General features: G+C 38.1%; 1 protein-coding gene across 1 annotated transcript in view; it reads right to left on the bottom strand.

Moving 5' to 3' along the window:
• The window catches only part of Cd2ap (CD2 associated protein), a 122,909-nt gene that overhangs the window by 34,092 nt on the left and 69,680 nt on the right, over positions 1-19,137 (bottom strand). Inside the window, exons 4-9 of the mRNA XM_008846733.3 lie at positions 15,997-16,097; positions 10,668-10,788; positions 3,766-3,953; positions 3,041-3,119; positions 2,617-2,711; positions 793-897 (exon numbers count right to left, since the gene is read on the bottom strand). Of these exons, the coding sequence (XP_008844955.1) occupies positions 793-897; positions 2,617-2,711; positions 3,041-3,119; positions 3,766-3,953; positions 10,668-10,788; positions 15,997-16,097 (689 nt within the window). The remainder of the gene's footprint in view (positions 1-792; positions 898-2,616; positions 2,712-3,040; positions 3,120-3,765; positions 3,954-10,667; positions 10,789-15,996; positions 16,098-19,137) is intronic.

Below are 19,137 nucleotides of genomic sequence, written 5' to 3'. Positions count from 1 at the left end.
GCAGCCAAAGTCTCTACAAAATAACTGCCAATCATAAACTTGATTAACTTGATAAACTACAAAATGGCCGGGCGTGGCAGTGCACACCTTTAGTCCCAACACCCGGGAGGCAGAGGCAGGCGGATCACTGTGAGTTCAGGGCCAGCCTGGTCTACACAGTGAGTTCAAGTCAGCTGGGGCTACAGGGAGACCCTGTCTCAAAAAGACAAAAAAAAAAAAAAACTACAGAATGAGCAATGAGCATGTTCCACGTGGGCCTAAACTGAAGGCGGCTGGCCGTCTGACGGCCATGTACTTCTCACTGCTGTGGCCTCTATCTTCTAAGCTCGGGTCCCTAAACCCACCAAAAAAGCATCAAGCCACTGAAAGATCACACGTAAACTCAGTTTACTTTTTTTCTTTCTGGGAAATATTACATAAGGCAAACACTCAGCATTACAGTAGTGAGTTTAAAATAAATTGGAACTTTTTAATAACATTAAATAAAAATAATTTCATTCTTAAAATTATTAACTTATTTAACTTATATAAAGCCAGCCCTTTTTTTGTAGACCAGTAAAGAAGTCAAAGTTTACTTTCAGAACATATAGTCAGGGTTAAGAGAAAACAGAAATAAAGCATGGGACTAACATACAATACTGTTTTATGGTAAATCAAACAAATTTTATTCAAATGTGTAATTTTATGAAACTCTATACTGTTTATTCAATAATATGTAAAAACTCTATTTTTGAAAAAATAATGGCAAAATGTTAAAGTATTATCATCATTAAAAAACAAACAAAATCTTACTGGAAAGTCTTTATCCAGTTCACTTAACTGAATAGCAAAATTATCAGGAAACACTCCTTCTTTACCATTGAGTTCACCCTTCCACCAGCCTGCTTCTCCAGTCTCCTAAAATGCAAACAAATTATTAAGCTAATGAAACCTATCTTTCTCTCATTTTCTTTTTTTTTGGGGGGGGGGAATTCTTTCTAGGTAGCCTAGGATGGCCTCAAACTCACCATCTTCCTGCTTCCAACTCTACAAGCCGATGCTACCAAACCCAGCCATTAGTAGTTATCATTAATGGAGGAAAAGATCACAATGAACTAGGAAATGATGACTTTCATGATCTTTCCATGGAGGTGGACGGAGGCATGGGGGTGGGAGCGTAGGGGATGGTATGCACTAAACAGTGAGGTTCTCCAAGGAAAAACAATTTCCCACATATCGGTTTTAGCAGCAAGTACACAATGAGGTTTACATCAGGCATGATGGTACATGCCTTTAATCCCAGCACCTGGGAGGCAGAAACAGGTGGAGCTCTGTGAGTTCAAAGCAAGTCTGGTCTACATAGGGAGTTCCAAGCCAATCAGGACTACACAGTCTGTGTCTCAAAAAGAAAAAACCTGGCTGGGCATGGTGGCACATCCCTTTAATTCCAGCACTTGAGAGGCAGGCAGATCTCTGTGAGTTCAAGGCCAGCCTGGTCTACATAGTGAGTTCTAGGACATTGGGAGACCCTGTCTGACCTGGATTTAATGTTTTACAGTAAATCAAATTAGAAATTTAAATCTATGAGGTTAAAATGTTCTCAAGAGAAAAAAGAAAAACATAAAAAGATGAGAAACAGAAATAATTCCCAAATTGAATTTTTAAAATAGATTTAACACAACTGATATACTAAAAATAACTTACCTAGCAACTAGCAACTTTAGAAATTAACACTCTTCTAAATTCCTCCAAAATACCATCTGCATGAAAACTAAGTCTTATCAGTCCAAACACTATGAATATTAAAAATAACACATTTATGGGATTCATGCTAAATGAGTGGACTGTTTATCACATGGGTACCCAAGTGAGGTCATGGTATACTCATCTGCTTCAGTACAATAACCTTCTGGCTAACTTTATGTATCCCATAATACATATACTTTAAACATACACAATAAAATATATTTCCCAAAACTTACATACACTAAGCTTACATAACAAAGTCAATTTAAAACAGTAAGATGAACTTCAGCATTCTGCCTGATCTAAATATGGGGGAGGGGGATGATTTCCGCTGAGAATTTACTCATTCATATAATCATTTCTTGTCTTTAAAATAGCAGCACCAAGACTCATAGGATGGCTCAGAGGGTAAAAGTGCTTGCCAGCTGATGACCTGAGTTCAATCCCAAGGACTCAAACGGTAGAGAGAACAGACCTGCAAATTCTCCTTTGACTTCCATATGCATGCCATGGTGCACACACACAACCCACATAAACAAACACATACATACATAATTAAAAAATAACACCATTCCCACAGGATGAAGAGTTTTCATAACCTTTTACTTATTAATGGACATTTATTTAGGTTGCCTATTTCCCGGGGTTAATAAAGGGGGGGGGGGAAGCAATGCAACCATTAGTTTTTTAATATGTCAATAAAAAATATAAACAAGAGCTTTTTATAAAAATATACTTTATGAGTATGTACTATGTTCCAAGTTCTCAGAACCCAAAAACAAGCAAGACAAAGTCTCAGATCAGGTACAGCTGGTATTCTAAAGGCAATGCAGGAATTTTGGAAGATATTATATTTCTGTGAGTTAAATGATTCAATGAAAAATACTCTACCTTATTTATCAAATGGATTATCTCCCCTTCTTTAAAAGTAAGTTCATCTTCATTGGTACCTTCATAGGCAAATAATGTTCTACAATACTCCTTAGCTGAAATAAAGATTGCAAATAATGTAAGAAGTTGATTAATGCATCAAATACTTATTAATCCTCTACTGTGTGAATTAATACACTCAAGAAGCTACTAAAGGTGAGATAATTCTTAAAAAGTCAATACTGTATGTTAAGAAAAAAATTCACTAATCATTCAAATATTACTAAATGTCTGCTATGCACCAGGCATAGTTTTAATTTCAGAGATACATGACCAAATTCTCAACCTCAGGTACTTCTATAGTTTAGTAATTAGGACAGTGAACTCATCCCTTTAACAAGTTAATAATGAGTATATTTATAGAGGTTTTATTTTTAAAACTTACCTTTAATTTTGCCATCAATGTCTGTTTTTGTTATCTCCACATTCGGAGTTTTAGATCCTAGTGACTGTATGACTAAGGACTAGAAGAGAAGAGTATTGACTAGTGTAAGTTAAAATAAAAATATTGCTAAATGAGGTTTGCATTTATACTCATCCACCTTCCCCAATGCCCCACTAAAGGTTTATGTTGAATTTACCAAGTAATCAGCACCCTAATTCTGTAAGAGTGAAACATAATTATTAATTATTGCAAATTGGGAGAAAAAAAAGTTTCCCATATGATTCTCGTTCATAACAAAAAGGTGGGGGAAAAATAACAGAACTGCTAACTGACTTTCACATCTTAAAAAAACGGAAGGGTGTCAAGTAGATCTTGAGGTCTAGGTCAGCCTGAGCTACATAGGGAAACCTTGTCTCAAACGAGCGTATAAACAAAAAGACAATATTCTCAGCCGGGCGTGGTGGCGCACACCTGTAGTTCCAGCACTTGGGAGGCAGAGGCAGGCGGATCTCTGTGAGTTCAAGGCCAGCCTGGTCTAATATAGTGAGTTCCAGGCCAGCTGGGGCTACAGGGAGACACTGCTTCAAAAATAAAAAAAAAAAAAAAAAAAAAAAAAAAAAAAAAAAAAAAAAAAAAGGCAATATTCTCATCCCAAAATGCTAACTGAAATTGAGATGATGAAGTTGAAGGGATCTGATGTCCTGAGTTAAACCCACCATTATTACCTTGTCTGCTTTTTTCTCTTCTGTTTCACTACTGGATGTTCTTGTCCTAAGTTTCACAGAGCCTTCTTTAAAAATATCTCCAAATCCAATTCCTCGAATTTTCTTTGGCTGTGTAACTGATCCAGGTGCGGTTTCACTCCCATTTCCCGGAGATGGTAAAGGTGAGGTAGGCCCAGTCAAAATCGTTTCTAAAAGAGTAATTTGAGGTTGTTTTTCATTTTTTGTTTTCCATTTAAGAATGACACCAGAATCACAAAATATGCTTACATCCCTTTCTATACTATGTCTATATCACCCTATATGATCTAAAATATAGCAGAATAAAAACAGTAAACTAAATGACAGAGTACTGAAAAACTGAGAAGAAAAAAAATGCACTTTACATTGGTTTTTTTCTGTTGTTGTGTTGTTGTAGAAAACACTATTCTAAATATGTTTAATTTGTAAAGACTAAGAAATTTGGGGAAACAATATCATAAAAGAGTCTTAATAAGATGCTATGGTTTAGATGTGGTTTCTCTCCCAAAGATTCATGTGCTTGAAGTTTGGTCCCCAATACAAAAGGTATGGACATTTAAGACAGAGCCTGTTGGGAGGTAGCTAATTCATGACCACCTGGCTCATAAAGGAACTAATTTGAGTGTTAAAGAAGTAGGTTAGGATTTGTAGGCATGGATTAGTTCAGGAGAGAACATGTGTTGTAAAGGAGCTTTATGGTTAATACTTCTTTTCCTGAAATACATTTTGATATTAACCTAACTTCTAAATTTAGTATGTTTTATACGGAGTATCATTTTATATCTCTCTTGTAACTTGTTTGTGAGACTCTGATACTATACTTATCAGTCTGACAATCTTGGCCTTCCAATTTTCAGACAATATATATTTAATATGATTATTGATGCAGTTACTATGCTTAAATCCATTAACTTGATATTTGTTTTCTATGTACCCAACTTGATATTTATTCCTTTTTTCTCTTTTCCTGTTCTGGTTTGTCCCCACTATTTATTAGCATCCCATTTTCTTAGCTTATTAGATATATCCCTGCTAGTTTGAATACGTGTCCCTCAAAGTTCACTGAGAGTCAGAGAACATAGCATAATCATCCATTTACCCTAAAATCATCCCTGTCTTCCCTTTTCATTAATGTTGTAAAGCAAAAGCTATTTAATGTTGGTTTTTTGTTTGGGGGTGGTTTTTTCTGGTGTTTTTTTGTTTTTGGTCTCATAAAGTGACATAATACTTTAGTACCAGGTAGGTAATAAAATACTTCAATTCCAGCACTCAAGAGACAAAAGACAGGCAAACCTCTGTCAGTCTGAGGACAGCCTGGTCTATACAGCGAGTTTTAGCACATCAAGGATGACACAGTGAGTCTCAAAAAAGAAAGCAAAACAATAAAATACTATGTTTTTTCTTCACTCTGATTAAAATTTGGTGAGGCCTTTCCTATTTGAACTCAACCTATGACTTCTGCAGGGGGTTTCCCCCTTTTCCATATATCTATAGTATCCTGAACTTTCCTGTCATAGATATTTCTCATGCCAAATTGCAATGCTATTTACTTGTTCAATAGCCCTTTTATTCTGAATGGAACACAAGCTTCAAAAATGAGAGAATCATGGCTGTTATCCATCACTTTATTCCCAGAACCTTGCATAGTAAGTTAGACAACAAGCACTCAATACATTAAAATAAACAAACCAGATGATAAATTAGCTGAATAGTAGTGTTTACATGTACCATTTCCCTATTTCTGATTTAATGCACCGTCTCCACTGGAAATGTAAACAGACTCTCCTATCACTGCTCATAAGTCTTAAGAGTTACATGTAAGAGTTACATGTACATAAAATGAAATTTCTGTAGTATAACTAAAGGAAAATAGGGAGGGGGCAGAAGCATCAGAAAAACAGAATCCCAATTGTCCTTTTACTACTCAATGAAAAATCAGTAATCAGTAGTCCTATTCATCACCCTTCAAATGGGAAAGCCACAAAAGTTAAAAAGTTTTACTTTTAAAGTGCTTGAAAAGTTCTTTATATACCAAAAATAACTATTCCTTTATTCATTGTACCAACATGTCGTTCGGCAAAACAGTATTTGGCAGTGAACAAAAATATCATATTCTGCCAGGTGTGCTGGCACATACCTTTAATCCCAGCACTAGGGAGGCAGAGGCAGGTGGATCTCTGTGAGATCAAGGGCAGCCTGGTCTACATAGGGAGTTCCAGGACAGCCCTGGCTATATGGAAATCCTGTCTCAAAAAAAATCATGTTCTAATAAGTGCGTTGCCAAAAAAAAAAAAGAAAAAAAGAAAAACAAGTATGTAAATAAGGAAGAGTAAATTCTGCTTCAAAATATGATTAAAGAGAAGGGAACTGAAGAGTAGGGATTGAAGAATTTTGATGTTTTATGTAGAGCTGTCAGAAAAGGCATCAATAATGAAGTGGATAGTGAGTTAATCCTGAAATCAAACAGGAAGCCATCAGAGCATCTCAAAAAAGGGCATTCCAAGCAAAGATGCAATAAGATCACAACATCCATGGAGGTTCCATAGTCAAGCATTCTGCATCTAGATTCAGCCAACCACAAGTGAAAATGTAGTAGGAACACAAAGCCTGCATCTTCATAACACACACAGACTTCCAAAATAATGCAATTTTACAACTCTTTACACTGCTTTAGGTATTGTAAGTAATCTGGAAATGATTTAAAGTAAGCAAGAAGATGTTTGTAGATTATACACAGATTCCACAGCATTAAGTGGAAATATCCTCTGATTTGCATATCCATGGGAAGTACAAGATCCACTTTCCCACAGAAATTGAAGGACAAAAACACAAAGTAAGTTCAACAGCCGTGAGACAGGAATGTTCTTGGCAACTTTAAGAGAGCAGTGCAGAGATCCATGTACACAAAGGAAGAGTTGACAGGAGGTGAAATCAGAGCAGCAGCAGGAAGAATGCTGGGCTGCTCTACCTCGGGGTCTGCAGCCCCTTCAGAAGGTCGGGCTTCTACTCTGGAAGTGCTGCTTCAGGAGTGACAGCTCCTGGGTACTATATGTCAGCAACACCCAGTGAGGAGATCCTGGAACACAGACCTCTGCAACTACACCGCAGAAGAACTTAAACCAAGAAAATAGGCAGTAAGAGGGTAAAAAAAAGAGCGTCTGGGACTGCCAAGATGGCTCAGCGGATAAGAGCACTGGCCGCTCTTGCAGGGGACCCAGGTTAGATTCCTAGCACCCACATGACAGCTAAAAACTGTCTGAAACTGCAGTTTGAGGGGATTTGACACCTCCACAGGCACTGCACAACGGAGATGCACTTACACACATATAGGCAATGCACTCATACATATAAAAATAATTTTTAAAAACTTCATCCTGTACATTTGTTTAGGTGACAAAATAAAGTAATAAATCAAGTGCAAGGTGTCAGACTGAGGAATAAAAGATGATTTAGCATTAGTGTGTTAGTTACTACAAGCTTGTAATTCCAGCATTTGGGAGGTAGAGGGCAGGAAGATTAACAAAGTCATCCTTAGCTACATAGGGAGTTGGAAAATAGCCATAGCTAGAGATTCTGTCTGAAAGCTCGGGGAGGAGAGGAATCTTCATTACTGAGAGAGTTAGCAAAACAAAATACTAGTAGATTGGTATCTAGTGAGTAAGACGGGGTCCACTGGGTAGTCTACACTCATAAGTAAGAGAAAGAAAAGCTCTCCAGAGTAAAATGACAATAAACATGTATGAGATAAAGTCAAAAAATCACCAATTCACAAACATAATAGCAATATGATCAGGCAAAACAGATTAAGGATGCTGTAAGTATTGAGTCAAAATCTGATGAAAAATAATATATTTACGTAGTCTCAATGTATCTAAAAACCACTTATTGAATGTAAGGAGAAAAGCAGTGAGTGGCAGAACAGCTTTAACAAGTTTATGACTAAATTTAAATTAGGCAATGTCACTGATAGTAAGAGACAGCACTTGTCTCACAATAGAAAGCAGTGAGACATCACTCTATAGTGCTCTCAATAAAATACAACCTGAATCCACTCAAGAACAATCAGACTGTCCTAAACTCATCACAAATCTCCATGCCAAGAAAAACAGACAGAAGATGGGGAATTAGTCTAAAGAAACAGGAAATAAACACTGGGTGTAGTATTAACATCAGAGGAAAAAAATAGCTATAAGAGTATATCAGAAAAATGAAGTCTGTAAAATGTCATGATGTTAATGATGATAATACTAATATACCTATGAGACTATCCTTATAAAGAAATGTAAAAGGTTTTCAAAACATAGATATACAGACAGAAAATGAAGGCTAAATTAGCACGTGGTGAACTGTTAACATAAATATGGATACATAAGCACCCTTTTATTTTAATAATTTTTCCCTAAGTTAAAAACTATTTTTCACATGTACCTGTAATTGTAGTACTTGGGAGGTTAAGGCAGGAAAACTGCTATGAGTCTGAGGCCAGGAGTGGGCGTTAAGAGTGAGAGCCTGCCTCAGAAATAAAAATGTGTTGAGAAGGCTGGTCGTAAAGGGACAAGTGTCAAATGCCCAAGAATGGAATTCAAACACTGTAACTTTAAGAAGTCTTGATTCTTTAATAAAAGCAGATAAATCCTATGCAGTGTCAGTCTCTCTGCTACGAGGGGCTCTAAGGACTTTCTACCTCTTCACCTAGACTGTGCTGAGCTTACTCTACCACCTCATGCTCTTTACTACCACTTAAAAAGCCCAACTTCTCCATGATCAGTAACTTTCTTCATGCCTTTCCACCATTTTAGAGGCTGCCTTCTCTCCAGGCTCCCGAAGTTCTTAAACTGCGGGGTAAGGGAGGGCACAAAACTTATTCAGATACAAAAAGTATGTAATTATGAGTGATGACAAAAGTTTGAAATGGTAAAACAAAAAGCACAACATATTAAGAATAATTTCAAAAATGAACTCTAGATTATCAATTATCTTAATACTGTCTATAAATTTTCAAATTATTATCTGTATTTATTTTCTTTAAAATTCCCTTAATACTGAGTTAGCCCAGAAGTTCATATGCTGCACATTAACAGTCTTATAAATACTGTTACTTTATTTCACATTATTTCTCTATCCTATACACAAAACTAAAAGTATGGATCAAACGAAAAGGAAATAATAGCTCAAACAATGTACTGTGGCTTAGCATTGTGGCTCACATCTTTAATCCTAGTACTTGGCAGGCAAAGACAGATAGATCTCTGGTATAGAGCTACATAGTGAGTTCCAGGCCAGCTGGGGTTATAGGGAGACCCTGCCTCAAAAAACCAAAACCAAGTAAAATATTAAATATAAATAAAATAGTGATTGTGTGCTCTTAGAAAACAATGGAAAATGCTAAGTACCTAGCAGAATAAGCAATCCTCCCCTCTATCTCATTGTTTTGAATGACTTGGAATTACCACACCTAGCATCACAATGACCATAAAAAGAATCTGCAACAAGCAACCATCAGGCTACAAACTATTCCTTAAAATCTATAAATGTATGTATGTAACCCTAAAATTGCCAAATACTGCCAGCTAATACGAGTATGAAATTTTTTTTTTAATTTTATTTAAGTGTAGGCATGTATAGGTAAGTACACCAGTGTCGTGCAATGCCCGCGGAGGTCAGAAGAGGCTGTTGGATCCTCGGATTGGAGTTATGGACAGTTGTTAGCTGCCATGTGGGTGCTGGGAGTCAAATCCGGGTCTTCTCCAAGAACAACCAGTGTTCTTAACCACTGAGCCATCTCTCCAGCCCCTGAAAATTTTTAAATCCTTGTACAATGCTCTAACTGCATCTGGAAATTTATCTTTTTTAACAATTTTCCTAAATACCACAGATATTTTTTAATAGCAATAATTTATAATTAGCCTGGAATAAAAATTCCTCAGTCAAATCTTTAAATGGTGAGAATATTAAGATGAATTTATGTCTGTAATTGACTGAGACAAAAAAATTATTAAGCCAGGGGCTTAAGAGATGGCTCAGAGGTTAAGACCACTTGCTCCTCTTACAGAGGACTCAGGCTTGGTTCCCAGCACTCACATGAAGTAGATCACACACCTGTAACTCCAGCTCCAGGGGATCCAATGCCCTCTTCTAGCATCCATGACATTTGTATACAAGTGGGGCACATACAGAGAAGTAGGCAAACACACAACATAAACACAAATTTAAATATAAAAAAAAAATCTAAGCCAGGCATGGCAGCACACAGGCATGAACTCCTAGTGCTTAGCTGACTGAGATGGGATTACTACAAGTTCAAGGCCAGCCTGCTTTACAAAGTGATTTCCATAACGGACAAGCCTATATAGTTAAGACCCTGTCACAGAAGACCAAAATAATAACAATAACAATTAAATGAATTTGGCTGTAGAAAAAAAGAATCTAGTATATGAATACAGAAAACAATAAAGATTTTATTTTTTAATGTATCAAATACTAAATTTAGCCATTTGCAAATTCAGCAGTTCAAAAAGCATATATCACTAGACATGGTGAGGAACCCCTTTAATCCCAGCATCGGGAGGCAGAGGCAGGTCAATCTCTGAGTTCAAGGCCAGCCTACTCTCTACATAGAGAGTTCCAGGCCAGGCAAAACTAATAGTGAGACCTTGTCTCAAAACAAAGCAAAACAAAAAAGTATTCCTAAGTAATGAGAGTACAACAGAACTTAAAGAAAAAATAAATAATGTGACAAGGCAGTTTGTTCACTCTCACACCCATCGTAACTTTCTTGTCTTTAAAGTAGCTCAACTAAAGCCAACTAGTCAAAAGAACAATTTCAAAATTATAAAATAAAGTCATATATAAAGCTTATTTCTTTTTCAAATGTTTTACCCTACCTGAATCGTCCTGAGTTTCATGAGCTTCACCATCATCTGTTATCTCTAATTCTTTCACAAAGTTGGAGGGAAACAATCCCAGCTTATTATTCAGGATTCCACTCCACCAGCCTTCTTCTACCTGAAAAAGTTCACAACTCAAAAATAATAAAATTGTTTTAAGTGAAAACCTTCACGCTATAGAAAAATGAAGCTATAAAAATTAATGAGTAAATAGTTAATGATGCAAAGCATGCCCTTTAAAAAAGAAAACACAGTAAGAAAAAATGTATTTTAAGAGGATTAAGTCTAAATTAATATTAAATCAGTATGTGTATTAATCATACTCTGCAGCAGGCTTCACAATGAGAAATTAGAGTCAATCACAAACTATGGAGCAAATGCTGTTTATGAGCATACCAGGTGATAAAGCACAGTACCTAGCTCTGAACAGCACGTAGCTCTGAGTGCATTGGGGGTCACACATTACTGAACTTTGGTTTGTAATTATAACATTCATGATTTATTATGAAACTTTTCGTTTGGAAAAAGTTCAGTAATTCTAAGAATATAATTTACCGGGCAAGGGAGATGGTCCAGGAGGTAAGGGCCCTTGTCACCAACCCTGACACCCCGAGTTTGATCCCTGGGGCTCAGATGGTAGGAGGAAACTCCTGAAATTTGTCCTCTGACCACTATACACACATTATGGCATGTGCACACACATGGACGGACAGACGGACAAAGGACAGAATGGGACACAAACACTCACAGCATTGAGTGCTTACTGCCCTCACAGAGGCAGGCGGACCTCTGTGAGTTTGAGGCCAGCCTGGTCTATATAGTTCCAGGCCAGCTGGGGCTATAGGGAGATCCTGTCTCAAAAAGACGAGAGAAATACCAAAGCTTAGAGATGAGCAGAGTCCCACAGCCAAGATGAGGGAGGGAGGGAGGGAGAGAGGGGGGAGGGAGAGAGAGAGAGAGAGAGAGAGAGAGAGAGAGAGAGAGAGAGAGAGAAAGAGAGAGAGAGAGAGAGGACATGGGTTCTGTTCCCAACACACACATCAGGCAGCTCACAACTGCCTTTATCTCCAGTTCCAGGGGACTGATTCCCTCTGACCTCCTTGGGTACTTCTCCGTATGTGCCGCACATAAACTATGGAGGCACGCGCGCGCACACACACACACACACAGACACACACACACACCCCCAAATAAGTAAATCTTTTTTAAAAAAAGAATATACTTTCCTAAGTGACAAAAAAAATGAGTGATTCTTAACCAAAGTATGTAAAAGAATTATCTAAATTATCTAAAAATTCATCCAATGGGAGCTGAAGAGATGACACAGCAGTTAAGAACACTGGCTGTTCTATAGAAGACCTGGGTTTAAATCCTAGCACTCACATAGCAGATAACAACTGTCTGTAACTCCAGTTCCAGGAGATCTGACAGCTTCTTCTGTCTTCCCCAGGCACTGCACAACATGCGTGCACTTATATACACGCAGGCAATACATGTATACACGTAACATAAAAATAACAATATTTTTAAAAATTCATCTAGGCCAGGCGTGGTGGCACACGCCTTTAATTCTAGTACTCAAAAGGCAGAGGCAGGTGGATCTCTGTGAGTTCAAGGTCAATCTAGTGAGTTCCAGGCCAGCTGGGGCTATAGGGACACCCTGTCTCTTTTTTAAAAAAAAAAAAAAAAAAAAAAAAAAAAAAAACAGTACAGCCAAAATAAAAGTAGTTCAAACACAGTATGTTTGAGACGGTTAACTACGCAGTAAGCATCTTCAAAGATTTTAGCAGACTGAAAGAGATACTAAACTGAGCATGATGACTCATACCTGCAATTTCAGCATGCAGGAGGCTGGGGCAGGACAACCATCAAGAGTTTGAGGCCACCCTAGGTTAAACTGCATTCCAGGCCAGGGTAGGCTACAGAGTAAAACCTGCCTCTCAAAACAAAAAGAAAAAAAATAAAAGGAAAACAAAAGAAGTGGGGGGAGGACACGAAAAAGAGGGAAAGAACAGAGAGAGCTGGAGAGATGATTCAGCAGTTCAGAGCACTGGCTGCTCTTGCAGAGGACCTGGGTTTGGTTCCCAGCATTCACATGGTGGTGAACAACAGTCCATAACTCCAGTTCCAGAGATCTGACACCCTCTTCTGGCCTCCACAGGCATTGCATGACACAGGGGCCTATACATATATGTAGGCAAAACACACATACACATAAAATAAAATTTTTTTAAAAAATTTAAATGAAAGAGGCTAGAGAACATTGGCTGCTCTTACAGAGGACCTGAGTTTGTCCATAACTCCAGTTCCATAGAATCCAATGCCCTCTTCAGGCCTCCACCAGTATTCCACAGTAAAACAAACACCACAAAGAGAGAAGAATATCAGCAGACTACATATACTCAGAACCCCAACATCAGCAACTAGGCAGTTAGGCTTATTTAATCAAGGAATTCTTAAAAGGAAGAGTAACATAGTGTAAAGAACATTTACTCTAGTCAGGTATGGAATTCAGGTCCATAATCCCAGCACTTAGGGAATGTGAGGCAAGAAAACCACCAGTTTAAGTCCAGCCTACATTATACAACCCTACCTCCAAGAAACAAAACAAAAACCAAACACAGACAAAAAAGAATATTCTCTCTAAAACAGCACACAGCACAGCACAGCCTGGTGGTACATGCCTGGAATCCTAGGCCTCAGGTGGTGAAAAAAAGATTGCAAATTTGAGGTGAGTCTGAGTGGCACAGCCCAAACAAACCTAGCTTCAAAAAACCAAGTGAGCACTTGCCTAGCATGCATGAAGCCCGGGGTTCAACTCCTCAGGGACTAGGGGGAAAAATGGCTTCAGTAAAGTCTCCTATGCCACAAATGTGGTATTGACACTGTTCCCATCAAGATATAGTAATTTCTGTACTCTACCCCTTCATTCTTGACAGATCATTTCCAAGGCTAAACTATAAAAGGTTCCTCACATCATATTTGCTGAATTACTCTTAGAGCTACAAAATTGCCATATAATACAAACTGAATGCTCCTTATTCAAAATGTGTTTCAGATTTCAGGCTTTGGAACATTTGCATTAACTTCACTGAAATGCGTATTATCTGAAAATCCAAACTTTTTAAGTATTAGGTCATTAGTCAAAATGTTTCCAATTTCAGATCATTTCAGATTTCAGATCTGGGATGCTTGCTTGATTTATAAGTTCAATTACCCAGATACCAACTTTCCATACTGTAAGGAATACAAGCTAAATAACAAACATACTAAATAACTGTACAGGGGTTGGAGAGATGGTTCAGTGGTTAAGAGCACTGGCTGCTCTTATAGAAAACCTTGGCTTGATTCCCAGCACCCACATGGCAGCTAGCAACCACCTGTAACTCCATTTCTAAGGGAATCCAATGCTCTCTTCTGACTTCCACAGGAACTGCACAATAAAGGTGTATTTACATACATATGGGCAATTCACTCATACACAGAAAACAAAAATAATTTTTAAAAATGCTTTTAAGTTGGGCGTGGTGGCGCACACCTTTACTCCCAGCACTTGGGAGACAAAGGCAGGTGGACCTCTGTGACTTCAAGGCCAGCCTGGTCTACATAGTGAGTTCAGGTCAGCTGGGACTACAGAGAGACCCTGTCTCAAAAAGACAAAAAAAAAAGTTTTAAAAAATAAATAACCGTGCAAGGGGGACTTCTAGTCTTCAGGGCATTTAGACATTAGATGTGAATTAAGAGTTTTCCCAGGACTGCTCTCACCAGGCCACCTCTGAACCTTTCCAGCTAAGGCCCTGCTGGGCATCACAGAACAGACAAATCAGCCCAGCCTGAGTTCTTGAGCCACAGAGTAACACCTGTTCTCTGCCACTAACCTTCAGGGAGCTTCCTATGCAGCAACAGTAATGCCAATTTTTAAAAAAATATTTTATTATTTTTATTGTATGTGTGTGATTGTATTGCCTGCATATATGCAAGTGCACCTGTGTTGTACAATGCCCATGGAGATCAGAAGAGGGTGTCGGGATTTCCCTGAAACTAGAGATACAGATGGTTGTTAGCCGCCATGTGGGTGCTGGGGGATTGAACCTGGGCAGCACTCTGCAAGAACAGCCAGTGCTCTTAACTTGCTGAGCCATCTCTCCAGGCCCTAGTAACAGCAATGCTATTCTCTGTGATTTAATCTATACCTATGTGAAACAGAGATACACATTTCCCCTTCTGCTAGACTCCTTTAAGGAAATAAATATGAAATACTTATTAGCACAGTACTTCAGATATGAGGCTCAATAAATTAACTATGGATGCCATCAGAATAAGCAGAACTGTCTTCTTTTGGAGAGGGGGGTCTCCCTGTAGCCTCAAGTGGCCTAGAACTCACTATGGAAACCAAGTTGGCCTCAATCCACCTGACTCTGCCTCCAGGGCTGGATTCAAAGGCATATGCCACACGCCCACCTGGCTCAGAACAGCTTTTTTATACATGCCCTAGAAGTTAACATAAACATTAGTGATAAATAAGACATTATGACACAAAATCAATTTGGCTAAGATATTTTATCAAAGCATAGTCTGTGAAAATGTCATCTTCAACTGTCCAGCCAAACTTTTAATATTCTTTCAATGAGAAAAGTACATGTGACAAATTAAAAATACTTTCCTATCGTATTCTAAAATATTAAATTGTGCAGAAGGTATTGTTGGCTACTATATGCACGCAGAATTCAAACAACACAAAGACTGTAAAGCAATTTCGGCACTGCATTCATGTATCATCCAAAAGAAAGTTTCACTTTACTTTGTGCTACAGTGAATTCAAAAATCAAAGAAAAGGCTCTCCCAGGCTTTGGCTAAATAGATTACATTAATCTTCATTATTTTAGTGGTGGTGGTAGTAGTAGTAGTAATAGTAGTAGTAGTAGTAGTAGTAGTAGTAGTGTAGTAGTAGTAGTGGTGATGTGAGTGTGGGTGATGTGTGTCACAACATTCATGTGGAGGTCAGAGGACAACTCTGTAGGACTGGGTCTCACAGACATTTAGGATCAAACTTGGGCAGCTAGGCTTGCATGGCAAGCACCTTTGCCCACTGAGTCATCTTCTCAGCAAAAATTACATTAATTTTAAGCTTTAAAACAATGGGTTTTTCCCTTAACTATACAAATACAGTACACAGATAGCATACAGCAAAGAAGAATAAAGAAGTCTGGATCTTTACATTGTATTGAAAATTGGCATAAATTTTCAAAATAATTTAATATTCTGACAGTATTTTTCTGAAAATAAGACTGTTAATTGCCACTTTACTCATGATTATTACTCTTACCTCTTCATTAATATCAATGACGTCCCCTACTTTCAGCTCCAGTTCATCCTCATTCTGTGGAAGGTACTCAAAAAGAACTTTACACTGCCGCTTTTTTGTCTCTAAAAGAAAAAATTTTTAAAAACAGGTTAAGAAAGATCATTTTTTAAAAAGAACACTTTTATTTACATACCTTGACTATAGTTATAGGACTTATATGAGTGAAAAACAAAAACAGAACATGTGAGTATTCTAAACAATCACAATCAGTACTGGTTGATTTTATTAATTATTTTTATTTTATGTGTACGAGTGTATTGCCTGCATGTATGTTAGGTGCACCCATGTCATGCAATGCCTGTGGAGGTCAGAAGAGGGTGTTGGATCCCCTGGAATTGGAGTTGCTGATGGTTGTTAGCTGCCATGTGGGTACTGGGATTTGAACTCAGGTCCTCTGGAAGAGGTTAAGTGCTCTTAATCACGGAGTCATCTCTCCAGCCTCTGGTTGGTTTTTAAATACTTCTTCCATACTATAATGTATTCAGGAAATAAATTCAACTACAAATCAAGTGTAAAGCTTCCAGGAATGGAATACATTTATACAACAGATCCCACCAGTTACACAAAAGCAAAATATCCACTACCAACTTTAAGACTACAAAAAAAAAAAACAATGTAATAAATTTATTGTAGGTAAGCCCCTCCAGCCCAAATACTTCAATTGCACTACTTTTAAGTGACTCTGGAAGTGGGAAGGCAAGATGGCTAAATAGAGGCACCTACCACCATTCTCCTGCTTAAGAGGGGAGGGAAGGGGCGGAGGGGGTGATGCATGAATGAAGGCAACAGGTAACAGACATACAGCTGCATATTGAGATAAGTGCCTATGGAGAAAGACTGGCATTCAACCACAAAAAAGAAAACAAAAATCATATAAAATCTACAGGCTTGGAACAAGCAGCATAGTAACAGAAAAAACATCTCAAACGTGCTGCCCCTAGCTCTGCAGGTTGGGAAAATGGAGTCTCTTCTCTACAAGGACAAAAGTGAAAAACAGTCTACAAACTGCCAACACAGACCCTACCATTCTAAGTTTCAGTCCCTGGAAGCTTACATTCTAAGTAGAAAAAAAAAAAAGGTCTAAAATGTATATATTATTCCAGCCTTGGAAAGAAGTGATCTCTCAAAAATTCTCCAGAGTGTTACAGCCAAGAGCCTTCTCGAGAAAAGATAACTGTCAGAATGTCGACTATCCATGTTTTTTGTTTATTTGGGTTTTTTCGGGGAGGGGGGACAGGGGGCGGGAACAATGAAAGTGCCCCAAGTCAGACTTGACTCAGTGGACTGATTCTGGCACAAAACCACCAAGAGATATATACTGGGTATATCTGGATACCAGGGATGCTGAGTGGAATGCACAGTAGTGTCCATTTAAAAAAAAAAAAAAAGATTAGAAGTAAACTAACTGAAATAGGGGTGAATTTAGTCACAGGTGGTTTGGCATAGAAGCCAAGCCAATGAGTCAGGAGGGCTGTATGTGGAACTCCTGTCTCTAACAAGGTGAAGAACAGAACTCTGGGACTATATTGTTTCTCAACCCACATGGGTGTGCTGGGGCAGTTCAAGCAATGTGACTGGGACTGCAGCTGCAGGCCTGCCCATACATACACAGCCTCAAGTAGGGAGAGGACTGTCTAGCTATATTCTGCTCTCTCCTTCACTTCTGTTTGCACCTAAACTCAGAGGAATTTTGCCTACTTCCAGCTGCAACTCATTCCTGCAATACCCCTGGTAGATAGTACAACTGACTTTTCAGGGGAAAAAAATCCTCAGCTATTGTCCATCCCAAGCATGCACACCAGAGGAGGGGGTGAAATTCTGAGGTCCCCCTCCTGGGTGGACATGCCCACAGCAGCAGAGACGATAACAACTTTTGCTTCCATCACACCTACATTACCCTCTATATCAGTCTTCATGACACCATATCTTGTATATCACACACTGTCTAAACCAGGAATCAGCAGCATAGAGTGAGTGCTGTGATGTCTGCCCTCCTAGAGAACCACTTGGACTGGTTTAACCAAAGGACAAATTTTTTAGATCCTAAATAATTACTAGAGCTGCCTATTCAAATAACAGAATCAGTATCCATTACCCACAGAGGATACCTTTCCCAAGTGATGACATAGGACCCCCTTCACCACACACTGCCTGAATTGCTACCGCAACTCTACTCTTGCATCACCCAAAGAAATAATGGGTCTCTTCAACTCCAATACTATATATGGGCTGTGCCCAAACTCACTAATCACAGCTAAAGAAGCTGCAGGGAGATTGATTACCCTATGGTAACAGCCAGAAATAAACAACATTGAATAAGGAACTAATACTGCCAAGACCTACCTTCAATAGAAAGCTACTTGCAAGAACATGCCACTGAAGTGGAGGAGATGCCCATTTTACCAGATGTGCAAATTTCAAGAGAAACAAAAAAAAAGGGGGGGGGGAACAAAACTTTTTGGTGACAGATTTCAAGATATAGAGAACAAGATGAAATGTTAGATAAAGAATTAAAAATAATGACTTTTTTAAGTGAGATCCAAGGGAAGACAGATAAATGGTTAAATGAATTTTGGGAAGTCTATGTAAGATAGAAAGGAGAAGTTCAGCAATGAGAGATTTTGAAAAACCAGGAATTCGGGAAATGTAGAGCTCAATAAATCAAATAGAAAATTCATTTGAAAACTTCACCAGCAGACTTGATCAAGCAGAAGAAAAAGATACCAGAGTTTGAAAATAGAACTTTTAAAAGGAACACATTAAGATAAAAATAGAAAAATAACTGGAAATAAATGGACAGATTTGTTGGATGTGCTATAACAAGATGATACCCATATTCTCTGTAGCTATTTATTTTACTATTAATTTCTAATAAAACTTTTTTAAAAATAGAAAATAAGAATGAAGAGATAGTGCAAGATTTTAGCAATATCATTAAAAGATCAAACATGCATGTTTCAACATACACACAAAAAAAGGTAAAGGCAAAGCAAACCAACTGAAATAATACAAACCTTGCCTAATCTTGGGCAAGGCATGTACATCCAGGTAGAGGAGAGCTACAGAACTTCCAACATGTCGACAGACGTGACTGAAAAGGAC

This window comes from Nannospalax galili, unplaced genomic scaffold (genome assembly GCF_000622305.1).
Source record: "Nannospalax galili isolate Female #2095 unplaced genomic scaffold, S.galili_v1.0 scaffold803, whole genome shotgun sequence".
Lineage (NCBI taxonomy): Eukaryota > Metazoa > Chordata > Mammalia > Rodentia > Spalacidae > Nannospalax > Nannospalax galili.
Note: the sequence above shows the minus strand (reverse complement) of the source record. Positions and strands in the feature narration are given on the sequence as shown.